We start from the raw sequence: 18,363 nt of genomic DNA on the forward strand, positions 1-18,363 counted from the left end.
CGTAAAGCCCCTTCTTCTTCTTCTTCTTCTTCTTCAAATGCTGGGGCTCATGGGAATTGTAGTCCATGGACATCTGAAGGGCCGCAGTTTGACTACCCCTGTTTTAAAGAATCGAACTCAGTAGGAGATGCAATAGCAACCATAATACTAAGTTCTTTTTCCAAGTGTTCAGGGTGTTTCGTATATGTCACAATCCCGGTACTGTTAAAACAGTTGTGATCTTGTGTGCATTTCTGTCCTGTCCTGCAGTTTCAGACAGCACCACCCAGTTTCTGGTAGCAGAACACCTAGCGAACACTGCAGCCACAGAAGGCGAAATCCTGACTTATTTGGACACAGCCCAGCAGTACAAACCGACAGTGCTGCTAAATAGACCCCCACGGCCGGGCATGAGTGCGCTCTCTCTCGAAGAGCACAGAGTACTTCAGTCTCTAGACCGCCTCAATCAAAGGCTGCAGAGTAAGGAATCCGTTGATCTGCAAAGCTATGTTTTCTTTTAAACAATGACTTCCTCAGTTTAGCAGGTCATCTAAATATAAACAAATGGAACAGACAAAACAACTTTTGGCAGGGGGAGGGGTGGTTCCCACTGCCTTGCTTCCTGTTATTCAGCAAATAAACTCTGAAGCAGCCTGAAGTCCAGACTTCATACTCAGCGTGAAATTTTGGCGTGGTGTTTTGCCTCAGTAAAAATTAGTCCAACCATTTCTGAAGCTATATATTTTATGTTTCTCAGGAGCATTCTCTAGCCTAGTGGTTCTCAACCTTCCTAATGCCGCGACCCTTTAATACAGTTCCTCATGTTGTGGTGACCCCCAACCATAAAATCATGCAAGGGTTCTTTCACAGAAATTAAACCGAAACTGACCAATGGGGTGAAGATCCATTGTTCGTGATTGTGTATAAATTGTTTTTCTTTCCGGGGTTTTTCATTTCAGTTCTGCCTCTTGTCCCACCATGCCGATCTTGCTCTTTTCCGCTGCTCCAGACAGACGAACGCTCTGTCTTGATCTACCCTGCAAGGCTGTTGTGTGGATGGTGCCCCCCCCCCCGGCCAAGCTGCTTGCCCTGCCACGACCCCTATGAAAGAGGTCCCCAAAGAGGTCCCAACCCCCAGGTTGAGAACCACTGCTCTAGCCCAACAGACAAGTCAGTTTATTCAGTTTCTGCTAAAGAAGTCGGGAATGTGACCAGCTACCACTCATTTTCCTAATGCAGGGGTAGTCAAACTGCAGCCCTCCAGATGTCCATGGACTACAATTCCCATGAGCCCCTGCCAGCATTCGCTGGCAGGGGCTCATGGGAATTGTAGTCCATGGACATCTGGCGGGCCGCAGTTTGACTACCCCTGTTCGCCACTTCCATCCATACGACCACAGAGGTGCGCTGAGGACATTCTGACAATGCATCACAAGACAAGTTTTCCTCTATTCGTTGAACTCATTTTAAAAGACTTGTGTCTCTGTGAAAAAAACAAAAGTCCACAATTAGCAACATTTCTTCCTAGGCGAGCTTTCATGGCTGTGCAGTGGTAAGGTGGAGTATGTTATCTGGACCAAGCAGTAGCTGAGCCAATAAACTGGCTTGTTTAAACTTCGCTTTGTTCAGTTCAACATTCTAAGAGGATTTCAGACAAAACTACCTCCCTGTCTTTAGTAGCCTTGTATATCTGGGGAGAGCTCCAGTGGTCACTTGCAAAGAAAAGGTTGAGAAATGACTGTCATTTGTAACCATTCTCTGGGAGTCCTCCGGAAAAAAAAACAAATATGTGGTTTTTATGGGCCTCTGACCTGGGTAACTCAGGCAAACTCAAGTCTCATTTGAACTGGGAAGCTAAGCAGGGTCTGCTCTGGTCAGTATTTGGGGGGGAGACCACCAAAGAATACCAGGGCTGTTCTACAGAGGCAGCCAGTGGCAAACCAGCTCTGAATGTCTCATGCCTTGAAATCCCTTTGAGTTGCCATAATTCAGATGCCACTTGATGTCAAAAGAAAAAAGAAAAAAAGCGCTCAGGTTCCATAGTAACTTTCTCAGCATCTTATGCTCAACAGTAAGAGCGATTGCAGAAACGTCAAGCAATCCAGTTGTAAACAATTTCTTTAGCCACATAGAAGCACCTGACATAGAATGTCAGATTTGGGTTGGAAGCCAGAGTAGCCAAACACAAATGCTTTTACAGACAAAATGAAACAGAACTCTCCTACAGGTACTGTAAACATTGATATACTTAAATGAAAAACTGTGCTAAAATGGTGACTGTACACTCAAGTTCCTTTTTAGCCATATCACTGAACTACTTTATTTTATATCATTTTAGATGTCCAAGAAACCATTAACCAAAATCAATCCACTACAAGCATTTTACAAACCATTTCCCCCTTGGTAAGCATACAGGTTTGCTCTTCTAAGTTTTATTTTGTCCGTTGTGCAGCTTGTTGAGTACGTGTGTAGTCTGCTTTATGTATGAGAGCCAGTTTGGTGTAGTGGTTAGGAGTGTGGACTTCTTATCTGGCATGCCAGGTTTGAATCTGCGCTCCCCCACATGCAACCAGCTGGGTGACCTTGGGCTCACCACGGCACTGATAAAACTGTTCTGACTGAGCAGTACTATCAGGGCTCTCTCAGCCTCACCTCCCTCACAGGGTGTCTGTTGTGGGGAGAGGAATGGGAAGGCGACTGTAAGCCGCTTTGAGCCTCCTTCGGGTAGGGAAAAGCGGCATATAAGAACCAACTCTTCTTCTTCTATGATAAGGCTGAGTGAGTAAAACTTGTATTTAATTTGAAACTCAAAACAGTCAACTTGTATGCTTCCAGAGGCATCTGGCTGGCTGCTGAACAAACCAGAATGCTGAACTAGGTGTATCTTTCTATCATCTGGCAAGAGATAAGATTTAGAATACCTTGCAACCACTGATCACCTTGGGGCAGACTACACCTTACATGTTAATGTATATATCAGTACCTGGGTACCCTTTTAAAGAAGTGTAACCCTGCTTTGCATTTTGGGAGTTCAAAGCAGAGAGGGTAGGGTGCTCCAATGCCTCCAGGACCATCTCTGGCTTCAAAACTATTCTGTCATTACATGGAATTGATAATGTAGAGAGAGAGAAAGATGTTAGAATACTTGCTTTTCTTCCAGGTTACAGCTCCCTCTCACATGGATGTCATGCCATCTGTACAAAGGTGTAAGAACATATTAGCTGATGCCCGAACTCTTACCCAGAGAAGATTCTGACTTGGCCTAACAAAGCCTTGCTGAAATGAGATTTTTTAAAAATATATATATATATTCTTGGCTGCTCTTGATGTAATATAATTATTTGCAAACATGCCTTAAGTACTATTCAGAAAATCCAAACAAAATAAAGATGTAACATGAGTATTGACTGCTTGTTACGTAGTTTACATAAGACAAAAATTATTTTTTTATATATGCACTTTATTGTACAATATATATGTTGTTGGGTTTGTTTGGTTTTTTTTTAATGGAAATACCTCACTTTTGAATGTGTGGCGATGTTTGTAAATTTATTGTACATTTTAATTAAAAGGAAAAGAAATTATTTTGCTACTGATTAAAATTATGTATGAGTTTATCTCCTAACTTTATGGCTTTCATTAACTGCTAAATAAATTTCTAATACATTTGTAAAAGATACGTTGCAGAAAATTATCATCAATTATCTACAAAGCTCACAAATAATGTTTCCGATTCTTTCCTTGGCTGTTTCACAAATTTGGAGGGGGGGGCAGTGACATGAGGCTGATCCTGCATTGAACAGGGGCTTGGACTAGATGGCCTGTATCCTTCAAACTTTATGATTCTATGTGTCATGGATTCCTCAGAAGGCACCTACTCACAATAATTCTATTGTTCAATAAATAACAGCAATGAAAATTTATGTTCACAATGTTACAGTGATGAAGGATTTTGGATCCTCCTCTTTTCACCTATTACCCAGTTGCTTTACGATTCTAGCGGAGTGATTGTGTTCGCCTATAGTAGCAAAACAGAGCAGAGGTCCAGTAATATTTATTTGATTTTTAGTCACCACTCACCCAAAGGGTCACGTGGCAACGTAAAACATTAAAACAAAAAAGATAAAAATATAGAAACAAATAACAAATGTAAAATACTAATATAAAAATATTGAAATACATGGCTGTCACCATACCACTATTAAAACAGGCCAAGAATGTGATTACCCTCCAAAGGCCAACCAAAATGATTCAGTTTTACATGCCCTGTGTAAACTGAACATGTCTGGCAGGGCACAGGTGTCATTTGAGAGTGCATTCCAAAGGGTAGGGTCTTCAACTAAGAAGGTCCTATCACTGGTGTCTGCTGAGCAAGCCATCCCGGGTCCAGGCATCTGCAAGAGATCCCTAGACCAGGGGTAGTCTTGTGGTCCTCCAGATGTCCATGGACTACAATTCCCATGAGCCCCTGCCAGCATTTGCTGGCAGGGGCTCATTGGAATTGTAGTTCATGAACATCTGGAGGACCATAGGTTGACTACCCTGTCCTAGACAATGACTGAAGGGAGTGGAGGCTTGTAAATTAACTTGCATACTGGAATGGAAGGAAGAAGTTTTAAATCAGCTTTTATCCATTAGGAACCACGTGGAATACTAAATTTTCACCCTACAATATTTTTATTTTATTTATTTGATTTCTCTACTGCCCTTCTATATGGCTCAGGGCAGTTTACATACAACATCACAGGGGGATACATGGAACGAATCAACATACAAGATAGTCAATATATAACAATAGCAATCTAACAGTGGTTCTAAACAATACAACTTCAGTGATCTCAACAACAACAATATAACAAGAACAGGAACTTAGCTAAGGCCCCTAGAGAGGTCAGACTGGTTCAGGCCATGGAGGGGGACCTGTGGTTGGTCTGGTTCAGGGGGACTGGTTCAGGTCTGAGGGGGACCTGTGGTTGGTCTCAGGCAAATGCCTGGTGGAGGAGCTCCCTTTTGCATGCCCTGCGGAACTGTGGGAGTCTGTGGGAGTTCGGGCAGGGCCCTGATCTCTTCACGGAGCTTGTTCCACCAGGTGGGGGCCAGGACGGAAAAAGCCCTGGCCCTCGTTGAGGACCGACGTGCTTGTTTGAGGCCAGGGATCACCAATATATGTTAGATTCAACCTATATTCGTGTACTGGCTGCCTCTGTTTGCAATTAATTTTTAAAAATCTGGTTCCTTACTAAACCAGCAAAAATGAAAATAGTGGTAAAGTAGATACTGAAATACGGGAGGGATTCACAGTTCCCTCACGTTTTATTCATCCATCAATACTTCAGGGATTCACATGAGGTTTGAATATTTTCATATTGGTGGAAACAGAGGAGGGATGAGAAATAGTTCATTTCAGCAAAGCAAGATGTTGGCTAGGGAGAGGACCAAATTTTTCAGCTGCAGCTTATATCAAACAGAAATGCATTTCATCTCCAGTAAATGGCATTTGACGTAAGTGCATATCCTTTCGATTTTTAGTGGTTCCCGTGCATTCACATTGAAGGAGAATTTTAGGAATGTTCTTTCTTGCAGTTGAAATATGCCTTGTTTCAAGATGGAGCTATTCATGATGGCTGTTGAGTTCTTGGCACTTCTTTTTTTTATTATTTTAAGTGATTTATTTAAGATAGATTTGTTTACTGCCTTCCCATTTGTTGCATATAGCTGGCACCAAGTTTTTCCTATCCCTGATCAAGAAAATGAAATTCTTGAAAACCAGACCGGAATGTTTTGTTGACCTCATTTATTTAAACCCTGGTCATATATATATATATAAATATATATTTATTTATAAATAAATAAATATATATATTTATATATTTGACCCTGGTTTAAATAAATATATACATATTACAATTCATATATGCTGAACAAGTTCTAGTTTGGCCAGAAGATAAGTTTCTTGTCTGGACAAGTTTCCTTCCAGAAAGGGCACTTCCAAATGCAAATTTCGTTCACTTTGTTTACCCAATGTTGACTTTACAGCTTGTTCTTTTTAAATTGTCTATAAAGCCAGTTCCCATAAAACTTTTAGATGTGTCGGCCAATTCCCTTTTCATCCTGTTGGTGCAGTGGAGAAGCCAGAAAAGACCGGTCTCCTTGGAACCCCCAAAGAGGGTGGGTAGGGTAGAGCTGGCAGAAGAAAAAGGAGTTGCTCAAGAGTCATTTCCCTCAGACTGGCTCTAGAAGCATCTTTTCTTCATAGCCTGCCTTGGAAGGGTACACAATGATTTGTCAGCTCTCAAACTCTGTCTTCCTGAAGAGAGGGAATCTAAAGCACAGGCTTGAGCAGTAAAAACTCCACAAGTCTTAAACCAGGCTGGAAAACCCTAAAGAAATTTGGTCTGTTCTACCTTCATGCAGTAGACCAGCCCTGCCTTTGTCTGACTGTCTCTCATACAACTTGCCCATTACTGTTTCTCCACAATTTCCACACAGCTACAATTGCATGAGAGCCTCTTGTGGCGCAGAGTGGTAAGGCAGCCGCCTGAAAGCTTTGCCCATGAGGCTGGGAGTTCAATCCCAGCAGCCGGCTCAAGGTTGACTCAGCCTTCCATCCTTCCGAGGTCGGTAAAATGAGTACCCAGCTTGCTGGGGGGTAAACGGTAATGACTGGGGAAGGCACTGGCAAACCACCCCGTATTGAGTCTGCCATGAAAACGCTAGAGGGCATCACCCCAAGGGTCAGACATGACTCAGTGCTTGCACAGGGGATACCTTTACCTTTACCTTTACAATTGCATGGGGTTTAGTCCTAATGAGCAAAAACTTTCCCCTAAAGGGAGATAAAATTTGGTTTTCCTTTATCCATGGACTTTTGCTCGGTATATAGGTGTGGACAAGATGATCGTAGGTTAAATACCAGGGCAAGGGAGAGATTAACACCAGAGACAGACTTTACTAGTATCAGAAGACAGAAGAGTTTATTTATACCCCCCCCCCTTTACCAGGAGTCTCAAAGTGTCTCAAAGCCTTGGCTTCCTCTCCCCACAACTGGCACCCAGTGAGGTAGGTGGGGCTGAGAGAGCCTTGATGTTACTGCTCTGTGAGAACAGCAGCGCTAGCAGGGCTGTAACAAGCCCAAAGTCACCCAGCTGGCTGCATATGGAGGAGCGGGGAATCAAACCCGGCTCTCCAGTTTAGAAGCCGCTGCTCTTAACCACTATACTATGCTGGCAGCCTTTTAGTCCAGTGGCCCATTTAAGGCTAAACCAAGCTGAATTCTGTGTATATGCCTTTGTGTGTATATACCTTCGTGTGTCTGCACAATTCTCCAGCATCTATTATTTACCTCACAAATGGCCAAAACCCAAAAATCTCCCAGTACTAAGGCCAATTCATCTTTGGCCACTCTCTATTATGTGATGGGGCAGAGTGATGTGGGAATATTCGCCCTCTAACACACTACCAATTAGAGGAAGGTGATATTGTATAAGTGTGGTCTCTTCCTGCCAGAATAGGAAAGACTACAGGGTTGCACTCACGAACACACCCCTATAATTATGCCAGAGAAATAACAAAACCCACACAAAGCCACACCCAATTAAGAACGGCCCAGTTATTCATTCTTGTCAAAAGGGCCTTAAAAAAAACCTGAGTGGTTTTACCAAATGTTGTGATGTGGCCAATCTTCAGGGTAGTAGTGCTACTTTAGATGAAGGCCTGCATGCTCTTAGACCCTGTTCCTTTTAAAATTAAACCTAAAGTACAATGCTTGTCGTTTGTTGGGATTGGCAGGAAATACGACTACACCCCGAACCTAGTTTGTTTACTGTTTATGCGTCAGACCTGCTCACAACCTCCAGGGTATTTCTTGGTTCCTGGGTTTGAAAGGGGTTGCTTTTATCTTCACTCGTCTGAGGTACGGATTCTGTCACGCCACCCATCTCTCTGCCACCTTCAAGAAGGCTTAATCCGATGCTCTTGAAATGGGTACACAAACAAAGGATAAATGAGTCATAAACTAGTATAGATTTGGCTGATACCTGCATTAAAAACAGGGAAGTCTGATCTGAATATATTATTACACCTGTGCCCCAAGCTCCTAAACGGTGTGCCAACTTGCTTTCGGCTTTATTTTTTAAAGGGTTAGGTCTAAATTCTTTGGGGCGACTTCTGCCATTCAAGGTCTTATCCTGGCTTGAACTGAAGGAGCTGGGTGAGGATTCTGTTGATTGCCATAAAAGGCGCATTTGGTGGCTTTCTGGCTAATCCTCAGTCTCATTTCCAGACTGACTTTGGAACAGCAGAAATTTCTGGGCAGAGGGCATAGCCCATCTGGTACTCAGCTGGCTCTAGGGTCTAAATCTCATTTGAAAAATGTGGGAACTTCTAAAAAATGTTAATAGCAGTTCAGAGGTTCCTGCAACAGCCTGTGATTGGCTCTAAGCAGAGTCCCCTGATTGGACAGTTATAACAACCCATAGCTGGCTAGATCCTGTGTGCTGGCCAATAGCAAGCAAGCATTGCTGATACTAGCTCTAGCATTCCTGATCCTCATCCCAGCTAAACCACATCAGTCCCCTTTTAATTTCTAGGGAGAGTTCAGGCTTGATTTGACCTAGAACACGTTTGGCTTTTGGGCAGTCCAACGTATCTGTAAAATTCTCCACCTGCACCACATTTCAAATTAATCTACTTCCTTCCTATCTGCTTTCTTCGTTGTCTTTCACACTCATTTGTACTAATGGGAAACATTATGGTACAAATTATCTTCATCTTGGTAGACCAACACATCATAGAATCATAGAATCATAGAATCATAGAGTTGGAAGGGGCCATACAGGCCATCTAGTCCAACCCCCTGCTCAACGCAGGATCATCCTTGCCCTTAAGAACCTTTTCTAGCTCCTTCATGGCTGCCCTTCGCAGTCTCTTTCTTCTGATTTCTTGGTTGCCATCCTTTAGTTTGATGATGGAGCCAAGGAATAGAACACCTTTGACAATTTCAATTTCTTTTACTGTCAGCCTTAAAGTTATATACTTCCCCCGCAGTTGATGTTCAGCAGTAATCCTGCTTTGGCACTTCCTGTATCAACCTTCAGGAGGGGTTGTTTCAAATCAGTGTGGGATGGTGGTTAAGAGCAGCAGACTCTGGAGAACTAGGTTTGATTCCCCACTCCTCCACATGCAGCCAGCTTGGTGACCTTGGGCCAGTCACAGCCTGTTAGAGCTGTTCTCACAGAGCAGTTCTATCAGAGCTCTCTCAGCCCCTCCTACCTGACAGGGTGTCTGTTGTGGGAAAGAGAAGGATATTTGTAAGCTGCTTTGGGACTCCTTTGAGTAGTGAAAAGTGGGGTATAAAAAAAAACAGTTCCTCTCTTCTTCTGTCTGTATGTGGTATCTCATGCTTCTTCCTACAATTTTCACTTCACCTTCAACTAAATCTAATCTACCTTTTCTTATTATATATTCTGCTTATAGATGCTTAAGGATTGAAGAGATAGGGAGATAAAATACATTCTAGTTTGGCCTCTTTGCAAATTGGCAACTCTTCTGTTTCTCCATATTCTGTGCTAAGACTAGCCTCTTTCTGAGTACAGGCGGCACATCAAAACAGTCAGATGCTGTGAGACATCCATTTATTTTAAAAACAACCGTAATTTTTCATGATCTACAAAGTCAAAGGTTTTGCAGTAATCTATGAAACAGAAGCTGGAATTCTCTCATATGCTCCAGTAACCAGTGTAAATTTGCAACATGATCTCTGGCGCCTCTTCCTTTTCGGAATCCAGGCTGAGCATCTGGCGTTTCTCCTTCCATACATGGTAACTTTCTTGCAAGATTTTAAGCATCGCTTTACTTGTGTGATAAATTAATGTGATGGTTAGAGAGCTGTTGCATTGCTTGATGTGTCCTTTTTCTGGAATTGGAATATAAATTGAGTGTTTCCAGGCTGCGTGGACCATTGTGTTTTCCCCCCACATCTGTTGGCGTATTCTTGTTAAGATTTTGATGGACTCCATTTGTGCAGCTTGGAATAGCTGCATCGATATCCCATCTACTGCTGGCGATTTGTTTCTCTCCGTTATTTTCTCACTGCAGCCTTCACTTCACGTTCTAAAATGGCAAACCCTTCTTCAAAAGTTTCTTCTTTGAAAGAGTCGGCCATTTTTTCATCTCTTATCTTTCCAAATGAGGGTATTTCAAATGAGACACTTCTACATAGCCTATGACAAATTTTATGTGATGGGGCCTTCTGGACCTATTCAGACAAACCAGCATCTCAAGCGCAGCTCCTACCACCAAATATGATCCTTGATAAAGATGGGGGCAGGCAGTATGCTGTAGCCCAGTGTTAAATCTTGGAAGCTAAGGAGAGATGATACTTGGGTAGGAGACCACTAAGGAAGACTCTGCAGAGGAAGGCAGTGGCAGACCACCTCTGTTTCTTAGTTGCCTTGAAAGGTCCTTGTTGAGGTCACCCTAAGTTGGTTGCCACTCAACAGCACTTCTCTATGTAAAGGCAGAGTAGCAAGTTGATTTAATGGAGGATACAGCAAGGAGGAGTCCATCAGTGAAATACAATTGGTGCACAGAGCTTTGAATTGGGTCCAAAATCTGCAAACCATGCAGATGCTGATGCTTCCTCTGCCTGGTGGCCTCTTGCCTCTGGAACAGCCTCCCAGAAGAAGACGTCAGAGATATATGTGTGTTAAATACTGTTTAGTCACTTCTGAATTATGGAAACCCTATGAAATAATGACCTCCTCAATGTCCTATCATTAGCAGCCTTGCTCAGCTCTTGCAAAAGGAGATCCATGGCTTCCTTGACTGAGTCAACCCATCCCTTCTTCCTCTTTTCCTGTTCCTGTTAACTTTCCCAAGCATTCGCTTCACAGCAAGGCTACAAAACAGAATTGTTCTCAAGGGAGTCTTGAACAGGGATGCCAGCCTCCAGGTGAGACCTTGGGATCCCCGGGATTACAGAGATCACTTCCCCTGAAGAAGACGGATGCTTTGGAAAATGGACTGTGCGTCATTGTACCCCATGGAAGATCCTGTCCTCTCCAGGCTCCCCTCCCTCAAATCTCCAGGAGTTTCCCAGGCAGCATTTGGCAACTCTACACCCTATCCCCCACTCCCACCCCCAGTATCTGGGGAGCTGGAAATCCTAGTCTGGAAAAAGTGGGAATATTCTGCTGGCTAGGATGTAAATTGTTGTAGTCTTTGCTTTTAATTTATCCTTTTTAACTTTGGTTTTATTAAATTGCTTATGGTGTCTTCACATTATATTGTTTTTATTTGCCTTCTGTCCTGGATGCCTTGCAGAAAGGCAGGTATAAAAATCAAAAGATTTTAAATAAATAAAACCTGTGATGGAACCGTTTCAAATCTCACGCCAGCAATAAAAGTGTTGGGTTGTGTTAGGCAACCTGCTAAATCTCCAACTCCTCTCCCCCCCCCCTTCCATTGTCGTTATTTACTTAAAATATTTATATCCCTCCTTTATCTCCTTGGACTCAAGGCAGCCCTCAAAGCCACAAGAAGTTGCAAATGTCCAAATTTAACATAACAGTAAATCAGATTGAGAACAGCACACAAGATAACACTTCTGCCAAAACACTTCTCCCTCCACCCAAAAGCCCTTTGAAATAGGACCATTTTACACATCCCTCTGAATGCACAAGGTGCCCTGGCCCTTCTATCTAGGATGAGGATGGAGATAATCCTGGCCAACTCCCCAGGGCTTCTGTAACGCCTGTTGAGATAACAGGCATATGTGAAACCCTTGACATTTTCAGCTAGGCAGCTATTTAATGCCTCAGAGAGCATTCTTGTAGCCCAATCACAGCCATTAAGGTTGACAGGGTGTCTCCCTGAGGCCATCCATATATCTTAGTCACACAGTTCTCCACTATAACTTCTGCAGAGGGGCCTAATTTGGACTGGAGAAAGTACCCCAGGGCAGAACGGCTTTAGGAGAAGAGTTGGGTTTTATACCCCACTTTTCACTGCCCAAAGGAGTCTCAAAGTGGCTGACAATTGCTTTCCCTTTCCTCTCCCCACAACAGACACCCTGTGAGGGAGGTGAGACTGAGATATTACTGAAGAAGAAGAGTTGGTTCTTATATGCAGCTTTTCTCTACCCGAAGGAGTCTCAAAGTGTTTGACAATCGCCTTCCCTTCCTCTCCCCACAACAGACACCCTGCGAAGTAGGTGAGGCTGAGAGCTTCTGACAGGACCGCTCTGTGAGACCAGCACTAACAGGACTGTGACTGACCCAAGGATCCCTAGCTGGCTGCATGTGGAGGAGTGGGGAATCCAACCTGGCTCACCGCTGCACCTTTTAACCACCGCACCTAGCTGACTCTTTAGTTCTTCCCCTCATGTCCAGTTTCACCAGGCAAAACCAATACAACATTTTAACATTCTCATCTCTGGGTTAGGAAATTCCAGAAAATCTGGCGAGAGAGGGGTTTGGGGAGCACGGCTGCCACCTCTGGAATGGGAGATTCTTGGAGAAATTGGAGTTTGGAAAGGGGATCACTTTTGTCCACCAGTAGGGTCTCCCCTGGCCACCAATGGGGGATGTGGGGGTAGGGTTCCCAGATCCAAGTTGGGAAACTCCTGGAGATTTGGGGATGGAGCTGGGGAGGACAGGAACCTCAGTGGGGAACAATGCCATTGAATCCATCCTCCAAAGCAGGGGTAGTCAAACTGCGGCCCTTCATATGACCATGGACTACAATTCCCAGGAGCCCCTGCCAGCGAACGCTGGCAGGGGCTCCTGGGAATTGTAGTCCATGGACATCTGGAGGGCCGCAGTGTGACTACCCCTGCTCCAAAGCATCCATTTTCTCCAGGGGAACTGATCTCTCTGTAGTCTGGAGATGAGCTGTAATTCTAGAGGATCCCCAGGTCCCACCTAGAGGCTGGCATCTCTCGTTGCCAGCTCTTGGGCACTGCATTTTATAGCCCTTCATAAACTTTCTTCAAACAAGCGTAAATGGCAGACAAAGAAAACAAGATTTGTCCATAAACATTCCTTTTGTAAATGCAAAACAAAGCACTCCTGGGTTTTGAGGGAGTAATAACAGAGAGAATTCTGCCCATATGGATTATTCATTACTCCACGTGAGCAGCAGGGATGACTCCACTGTGTTAGCCACTCGCTGTGTAGAGCATGTTTGTAAGGAACCACTGTCGAACAAGAAATACTCCAGAGGGGATGGAAGGAGATGGAAGTTAAGCCTCCGACTGAAGATGGACAAGCCTGCCAGCTCAGCTCTGATCACAACCAACACCACAACAATATTCAGGGAGCCATTAAACTTCTCCTCAACCCTCTCCTTTCTCAATGCTCACTCCCAGAGTTCCAACAGAAGGTGATAAATCGCTCTATGATTTGGTTTCTCCTACACTGTTAAGGGTGACAACTCCAGAAATGCCTGGAGATTTGGGGGTAGGCCGTGGGGAGGGCAGGGTCTGAGATCAGGAGTGGGACCTCAGGAAGGTATAATTCCATTCAGTTCTTCTCTCGTGGTGGCCGTTTCCTCCAGGGAAGCTGATTACTGTACGCTGAACATCAGTCGTAATTCTAGCCCTCAGCCAGGGTAGCATTGTGGTTAAGAGCGGTGGAGAGCCAGGTTTGATTCCTCAGTTCTCCACATGCAGCCAGCTAGGTGACCTTTGACTAGTCACGGTTCTCTTAGGACAGTTCTTTCAGAGCAGTTCTCTTACAGCCCCACCTACCTCACAAGGTTTGCAGGGCCTGCAAAAGGCATTTGACTGAGGTTAATCCGACCTATAAACATCCGGCGGTCCCCCCAGATCATACCCTCCATAACCTGAACGTTTCTGACCTCCCTATGGGGCTCTGTTAAAGTTGTTCTACTGAAATTGTTCAATGAGTTAATTATGGTAACCTGTTAAAACTTATATATACTGTTGGAATTGTTGTTGTTACCATTATTAATGTTTAACATTCCATGTATCCCACTATGTTCCCATGTAAACCGCCCTGGGCCGTATGGGAGGGCAGTATGAATGAATGAATGAATGAATGAATGAATGAATGAATGAATGAATGAATGAATGAATGAATGAATGAATGAGGTGTCTGTTGTGGGGAGAGGAAGGGAAAGGCGTTTGTGAGCTGATCTAGGACTCCTTTGGAGGGTGAAAAGCAGGGTATAAAAACCCCAGCTCTTGTTCTACAGGTAAAACAGACTGGAGGAGTCTGTCTTTAACAAACAAAATAAATTGGTATCTGAAAAAGAGAGGTTGTGCTTCCCTTCTGATGTTGTATTACTCTAAGCATTTTTCTTCAGAGTACGGCGAGGTGGAAGAAGCACCAGGCAACTTTTTATGCCATCTGCTGTTTTCACAGGGATGCTCCAGGGTAGGGCTGACATCAGCATAGCCTGAAGGTGGGTCCATGATTCAGGGTCCTAACAGAGCCCACTGCTGGAAGGGTCCCTCAAGCACAGGTTGCCAGGGAAAATATGGGCAGGTAGAGTTCAAGATACCCAGAGAATTGCTAATGGCCACTGTGGGATGGCAGGTGAATTTCCTCCAGGCCAGGATGGATATTTTGTTTGGGATCACTTGGGCATGAAATTGGGATCACTCTGGGTGGGCAGGCAGATGTGAGTGTCCTGCGTTGAGCAGGGGGTTGGACTAGATGACCCTGGAGGCCCCTTCCAACTCTATGATTCTATGAGTCCTGTCAGCACAGTGGTGGCATTCCCACCTATAGATACCACCCTGCACCATTGGGGGAACAACATAGGACCAGTGGGAAAGCTCATGGGTGGACTACAGTTTGGCTACTTCTGAGGCAAAACAGCAGAAGGATGTCTCCAAGTGCATGGTGTTGTGTTTAACAGTGGCAGCTTCTAATCTGGCGAGTTGGGTTTGATTCCCTGCTCCTCTACATGCAGCCAGTTGGGTGAACTTGGGCTCGTCACAGCCCTGATAATGCTGTTCTCACTGAGCAGTAATATCAGGGCTCTCTCAGGCTCACCTCCCTCACAGGGTGTCGTGGGGAGAGGAAAGGGAAGGGGATTGTAAGCCGCTTTGAGACTCCTCCAGGCAGGCAAAAGTGGGGTCTGAAACCCAATTCTTCTTCTCTTCTATGTGGTTGGCTCAGTAAAGTCATGTCTGAAAGCAGTTGCCTGTTCAGATATTCATTTAGGGATCTGGAGAAGTGGCTCCGATACAGTTCAATAGGAAGAACACAGTAATATTTTGATATTATAGATAAGGAGAGGGGTTTCCTTGAATCCTGATTGAGGGATTGTGTAAGGTCTTACAGGATGCAGTTGTTCCTCCTGCCAGCACCCTGCATGGGCCCTTCCTTCCCTCTCCTCACTTAAAGAGCTGGAAGGACCAGTTGGAGGAGCGAACACACCCTCCTCGTCTTCCTGACTCAGTGGTTGAGCTGGAAGCTCATGCAACAGGCCAAGCAGGTGGATCTCTGGCACCTGATTAATATCTTGGAGCATCTACTATTTGTTCAACTTTTGTGTTCAGGATGTACTGCCCCAGTGTGCAAACGTGCACACAAGCAGGGAGAAGGATCCACAGGGGAGAAGTCCTGTTTCCCCAGCTGCTTCCTGCTTTCTTCTCTTTCCTCCTCCTTGCCCAGTCACTTTTTCCTCCCCCACCCCGGCTCAGTTGCAGAACACCTGCATGGCTTGAATAAAATCCCAAGTTCATCTCCAGTTAAAGGGAGCTGAGAGTAAACGATGAGTAAGAGCCCCACATGACAGCCTGGAAGAAGAGCTGCTTTTTTGTACTCTACTTTTTAATACTCAAAGAAGTCTCAAAGTGGCTTACAAATGCCCTCTTTTCCTCTCCTCACAACAGACACCCTGATGGGCAGGTGAGGCTCTGAGATAACTGAGTGGCCCAAAGTCACCCAGCTGGCTGCATGAGGAGTGGGGTGTTGAACCACGTGTGTGCACGTGCGTGTGTGTGAAAGTGCCAAAGTCATGATCCAAACTGGGCATAGCGTGTGCAACAACTGAAGAGAACTCACCACTCATGTGTGACTGTTTCTTGGGATGGAGGATGGAGACCTTGGAATTAACCTGTGTTCTCCCTAAAGTATGACTCAGCTAATCTAAAACCAACAGCCTGACTCAGTATAAGTCAGTTTCAATGATGCAATACTTTTCGGTGTACATTTTCCACTGGTATTTGGGGAGAAGACGTCTGGCACGTATACACAGATGGCACTGATTACTTGGAGGGGGGCTCAATATATTTGAACTTTTCATATTTCTTTGGCAATCTGGGAATGACTGCTCCTTAATGGAAACATATAGCTTTGGATGTGTCCCCTGTTCCCTGTCCAGATGTTTTGGTCCACAGAGCAGAGTCAACCATTACGATTAGTAGGTGGGTTTTCAAGACAGCCATCGTTCATTCTCTCAGCATTTGGAAATTGTTTTAATCTGCTAGGGATGCCAGCCTGCAGGTGGGACCTGGAGATCCCCTGGGATTACAGCTCATCTCCAGACATCTCCAGACTTCCCCTGGAGAAAATGGATGCTTTAGAGCAGGGGTAGTCAACCTGTGGTCCTCCAGATGTTCATGGACTACAATTCCCATGAGCCCCTGCCAGCGTTTGCTCATGGGAATTGTAGTCCATGGGAATTGTAATCGTAATGGTTGACACTATTCTGTGGACCAAAAAATCTGGACAGGGAACAGGGGACAGGTTCAGTGGCATTGTACCCCACCCCCTATACCCTGCAGTGGCTGGGGGAGGATCTGGCAACACTAGCCATGGGATAAACAGATTCCATGAATCTATCTATCCATCTAATCTATCCATCCATGTGATCCATCCATGTGATCCATCCATCCATCCATCCTGCCACTTTCTGTAGACTTGTGGAATGTTATATGAGACAGGTAAAATCCTCAATAAAACCAATCAACTCCCAATCAAGTGTGCGAGCACACGAAAGCTCATGCCTTGAATACAACTGTGTTGCTCTTCAAGGTGCCCCTGGACTCTGAATTTGTTCTGCTGCTTCAGACCAACATTAGCTACCCTCTAGATTCCATAGAGGAAAACTAATCTGTGATTGTGCCACTGAAGAAGGTCCTAAAGGAGAGCAAAGCAAGAAAAGCTGAGATCTAGTTTGGATCAGTTTATTCTCAGTTGTCTTTGTGCTGAGATTCATGCAGCTCAGTCCAAGCTCTTCGGCAGAAGAAGAGAGCGCCTGAGTCAATGTGCCATCAGGGCTTTCGCTGTGCAGTTACTCGGTCCAGTCTGAAATATGCCTCTGCATAGGATAGCTGGGTAAAAGTTCATGCCCACCACTTTGCTTATTTCCTCTGCGTGAGTCACGCCGTAGGGAGCTCTCTGAGCCAATCCATCCTGTGGAAATGTTTCCAATTCCTTCGCAAGCGGGAGGGGCAAATATGAGCAGGCCCAGAATAATAATGCTGACTCAAATATGTGTCAGCTAAATAATGCTACAATGTGCACAGTGCATTCAGAAGGGGAAAGGAAAGTTTCTTGCCTCAGTTTGACACATGAGGCCGAACAGGTTCTGAACAAGAGAGATGAGCCCACTTGCTAAAGAGGAGGGCGTTAAGGGAACACACTCTGAGAGAAAAATGAAGTTTGAGACCAGTGGCACCCTTAAGACCAACAAGTTTAAATCTGGGAATAAACTGTTGTGTGTCTGCATACCCGGAATTAAATGTTGTGATCTTAAAGGTGCCACTAGACTGAAGCATTTGTTCTGTTGCTTCAGATCAACACAGCTACCCACTTGAATTCACCCTTGGAGAAGGATATTCTGTAGGAGCCAAGTTAAAATCTGGACAAGAGTTTCTGATGTATGCAGAAAGTAGTGAGACACAATAAAATAAATAAATAATGATAATATTATAGCCACTGTGGCCTAAAGCCTATTTATTTTTATATACTGCCCTTCTCCGCAGAGCACGTTTGGGGCGGTTTACAATATATAAGATCACAATTAAAATAACATTAAAACTATTCACGGCTCCTTTGTATTTATAGATGTTCTGCTGGTTTGCTTCTTAACCTGTTTCAGAACAGTGTAGATATTATTTTAACTCTAGTTCAGTGGGGGGAATATGGAGATGAGTGGAGGAAGGCCTGTAGATTCATTAGTTAGTTAGTTAGTTCTGGCCTCAAAAAAAAAAAGCCTGATGGAAGAGCATCATTTTAAAGGTCCTGAGGAACTTAAATGACTTGCTCCACCAGACAGGGGCCCTGGTTGAGGCCAGGGGCACCTTCCTTGGGCTGGGGACCATCAACATGTTAGTATTGGATAATCTTAAGATCCTTCCCTTAGATATGCAAGTCTCAGACTGTGCATGGTGTTAAAGGTTAAAGC

The 18,363-nt window shown here is 44.5% G+C and overlaps 2 protein-coding genes across 5 annotated transcripts in view; one reads left to right on the forward strand and one right to left on the reverse strand.

Annotated features, from left to right (window-relative positions):
• The window catches only part of CEP126 (centrosomal protein 126), a 29,619-nt gene extending 26,023 nt beyond the window's left edge, over window positions 1-3,596 (forward strand). For both annotated transcript variants that reach the window (XM_077341510.1, XM_077341511.1), the window contains 3 exons: window positions 250-459; window positions 2,318-2,382; window positions 3,140-3,596. In XM_077341510.1, coding sequence (XP_077197625.1) covers window positions 250-459; window positions 2,318-2,382; window positions 3,140-3,235 — 371 coding nt within the window. In that variant the 3' untranslated portion in view covers window positions 3,236-3,596. The remainder of the gene's footprint in view (window positions 1-249; window positions 460-2,317; window positions 2,383-3,139) is intronic.
• The window catches only part of LOC143839468 (uncharacterized), a 197,554-nt gene that overhangs the window by 133,556 nt on the left and 45,635 nt on the right, over window positions 1-18,363 (reverse strand). The gene's annotated exons all lie outside the window — the stretch shown is intronic.

Source organism: Paroedura picta, chromosome 6 (genome assembly GCF_049243985.1).
Source record: "Paroedura picta isolate Pp20150507F chromosome 6, Ppicta_v3.0, whole genome shotgun sequence".
Lineage (NCBI taxonomy): Eukaryota > Metazoa > Chordata > Lepidosauria > Squamata > Gekkonidae > Paroedura > Paroedura picta.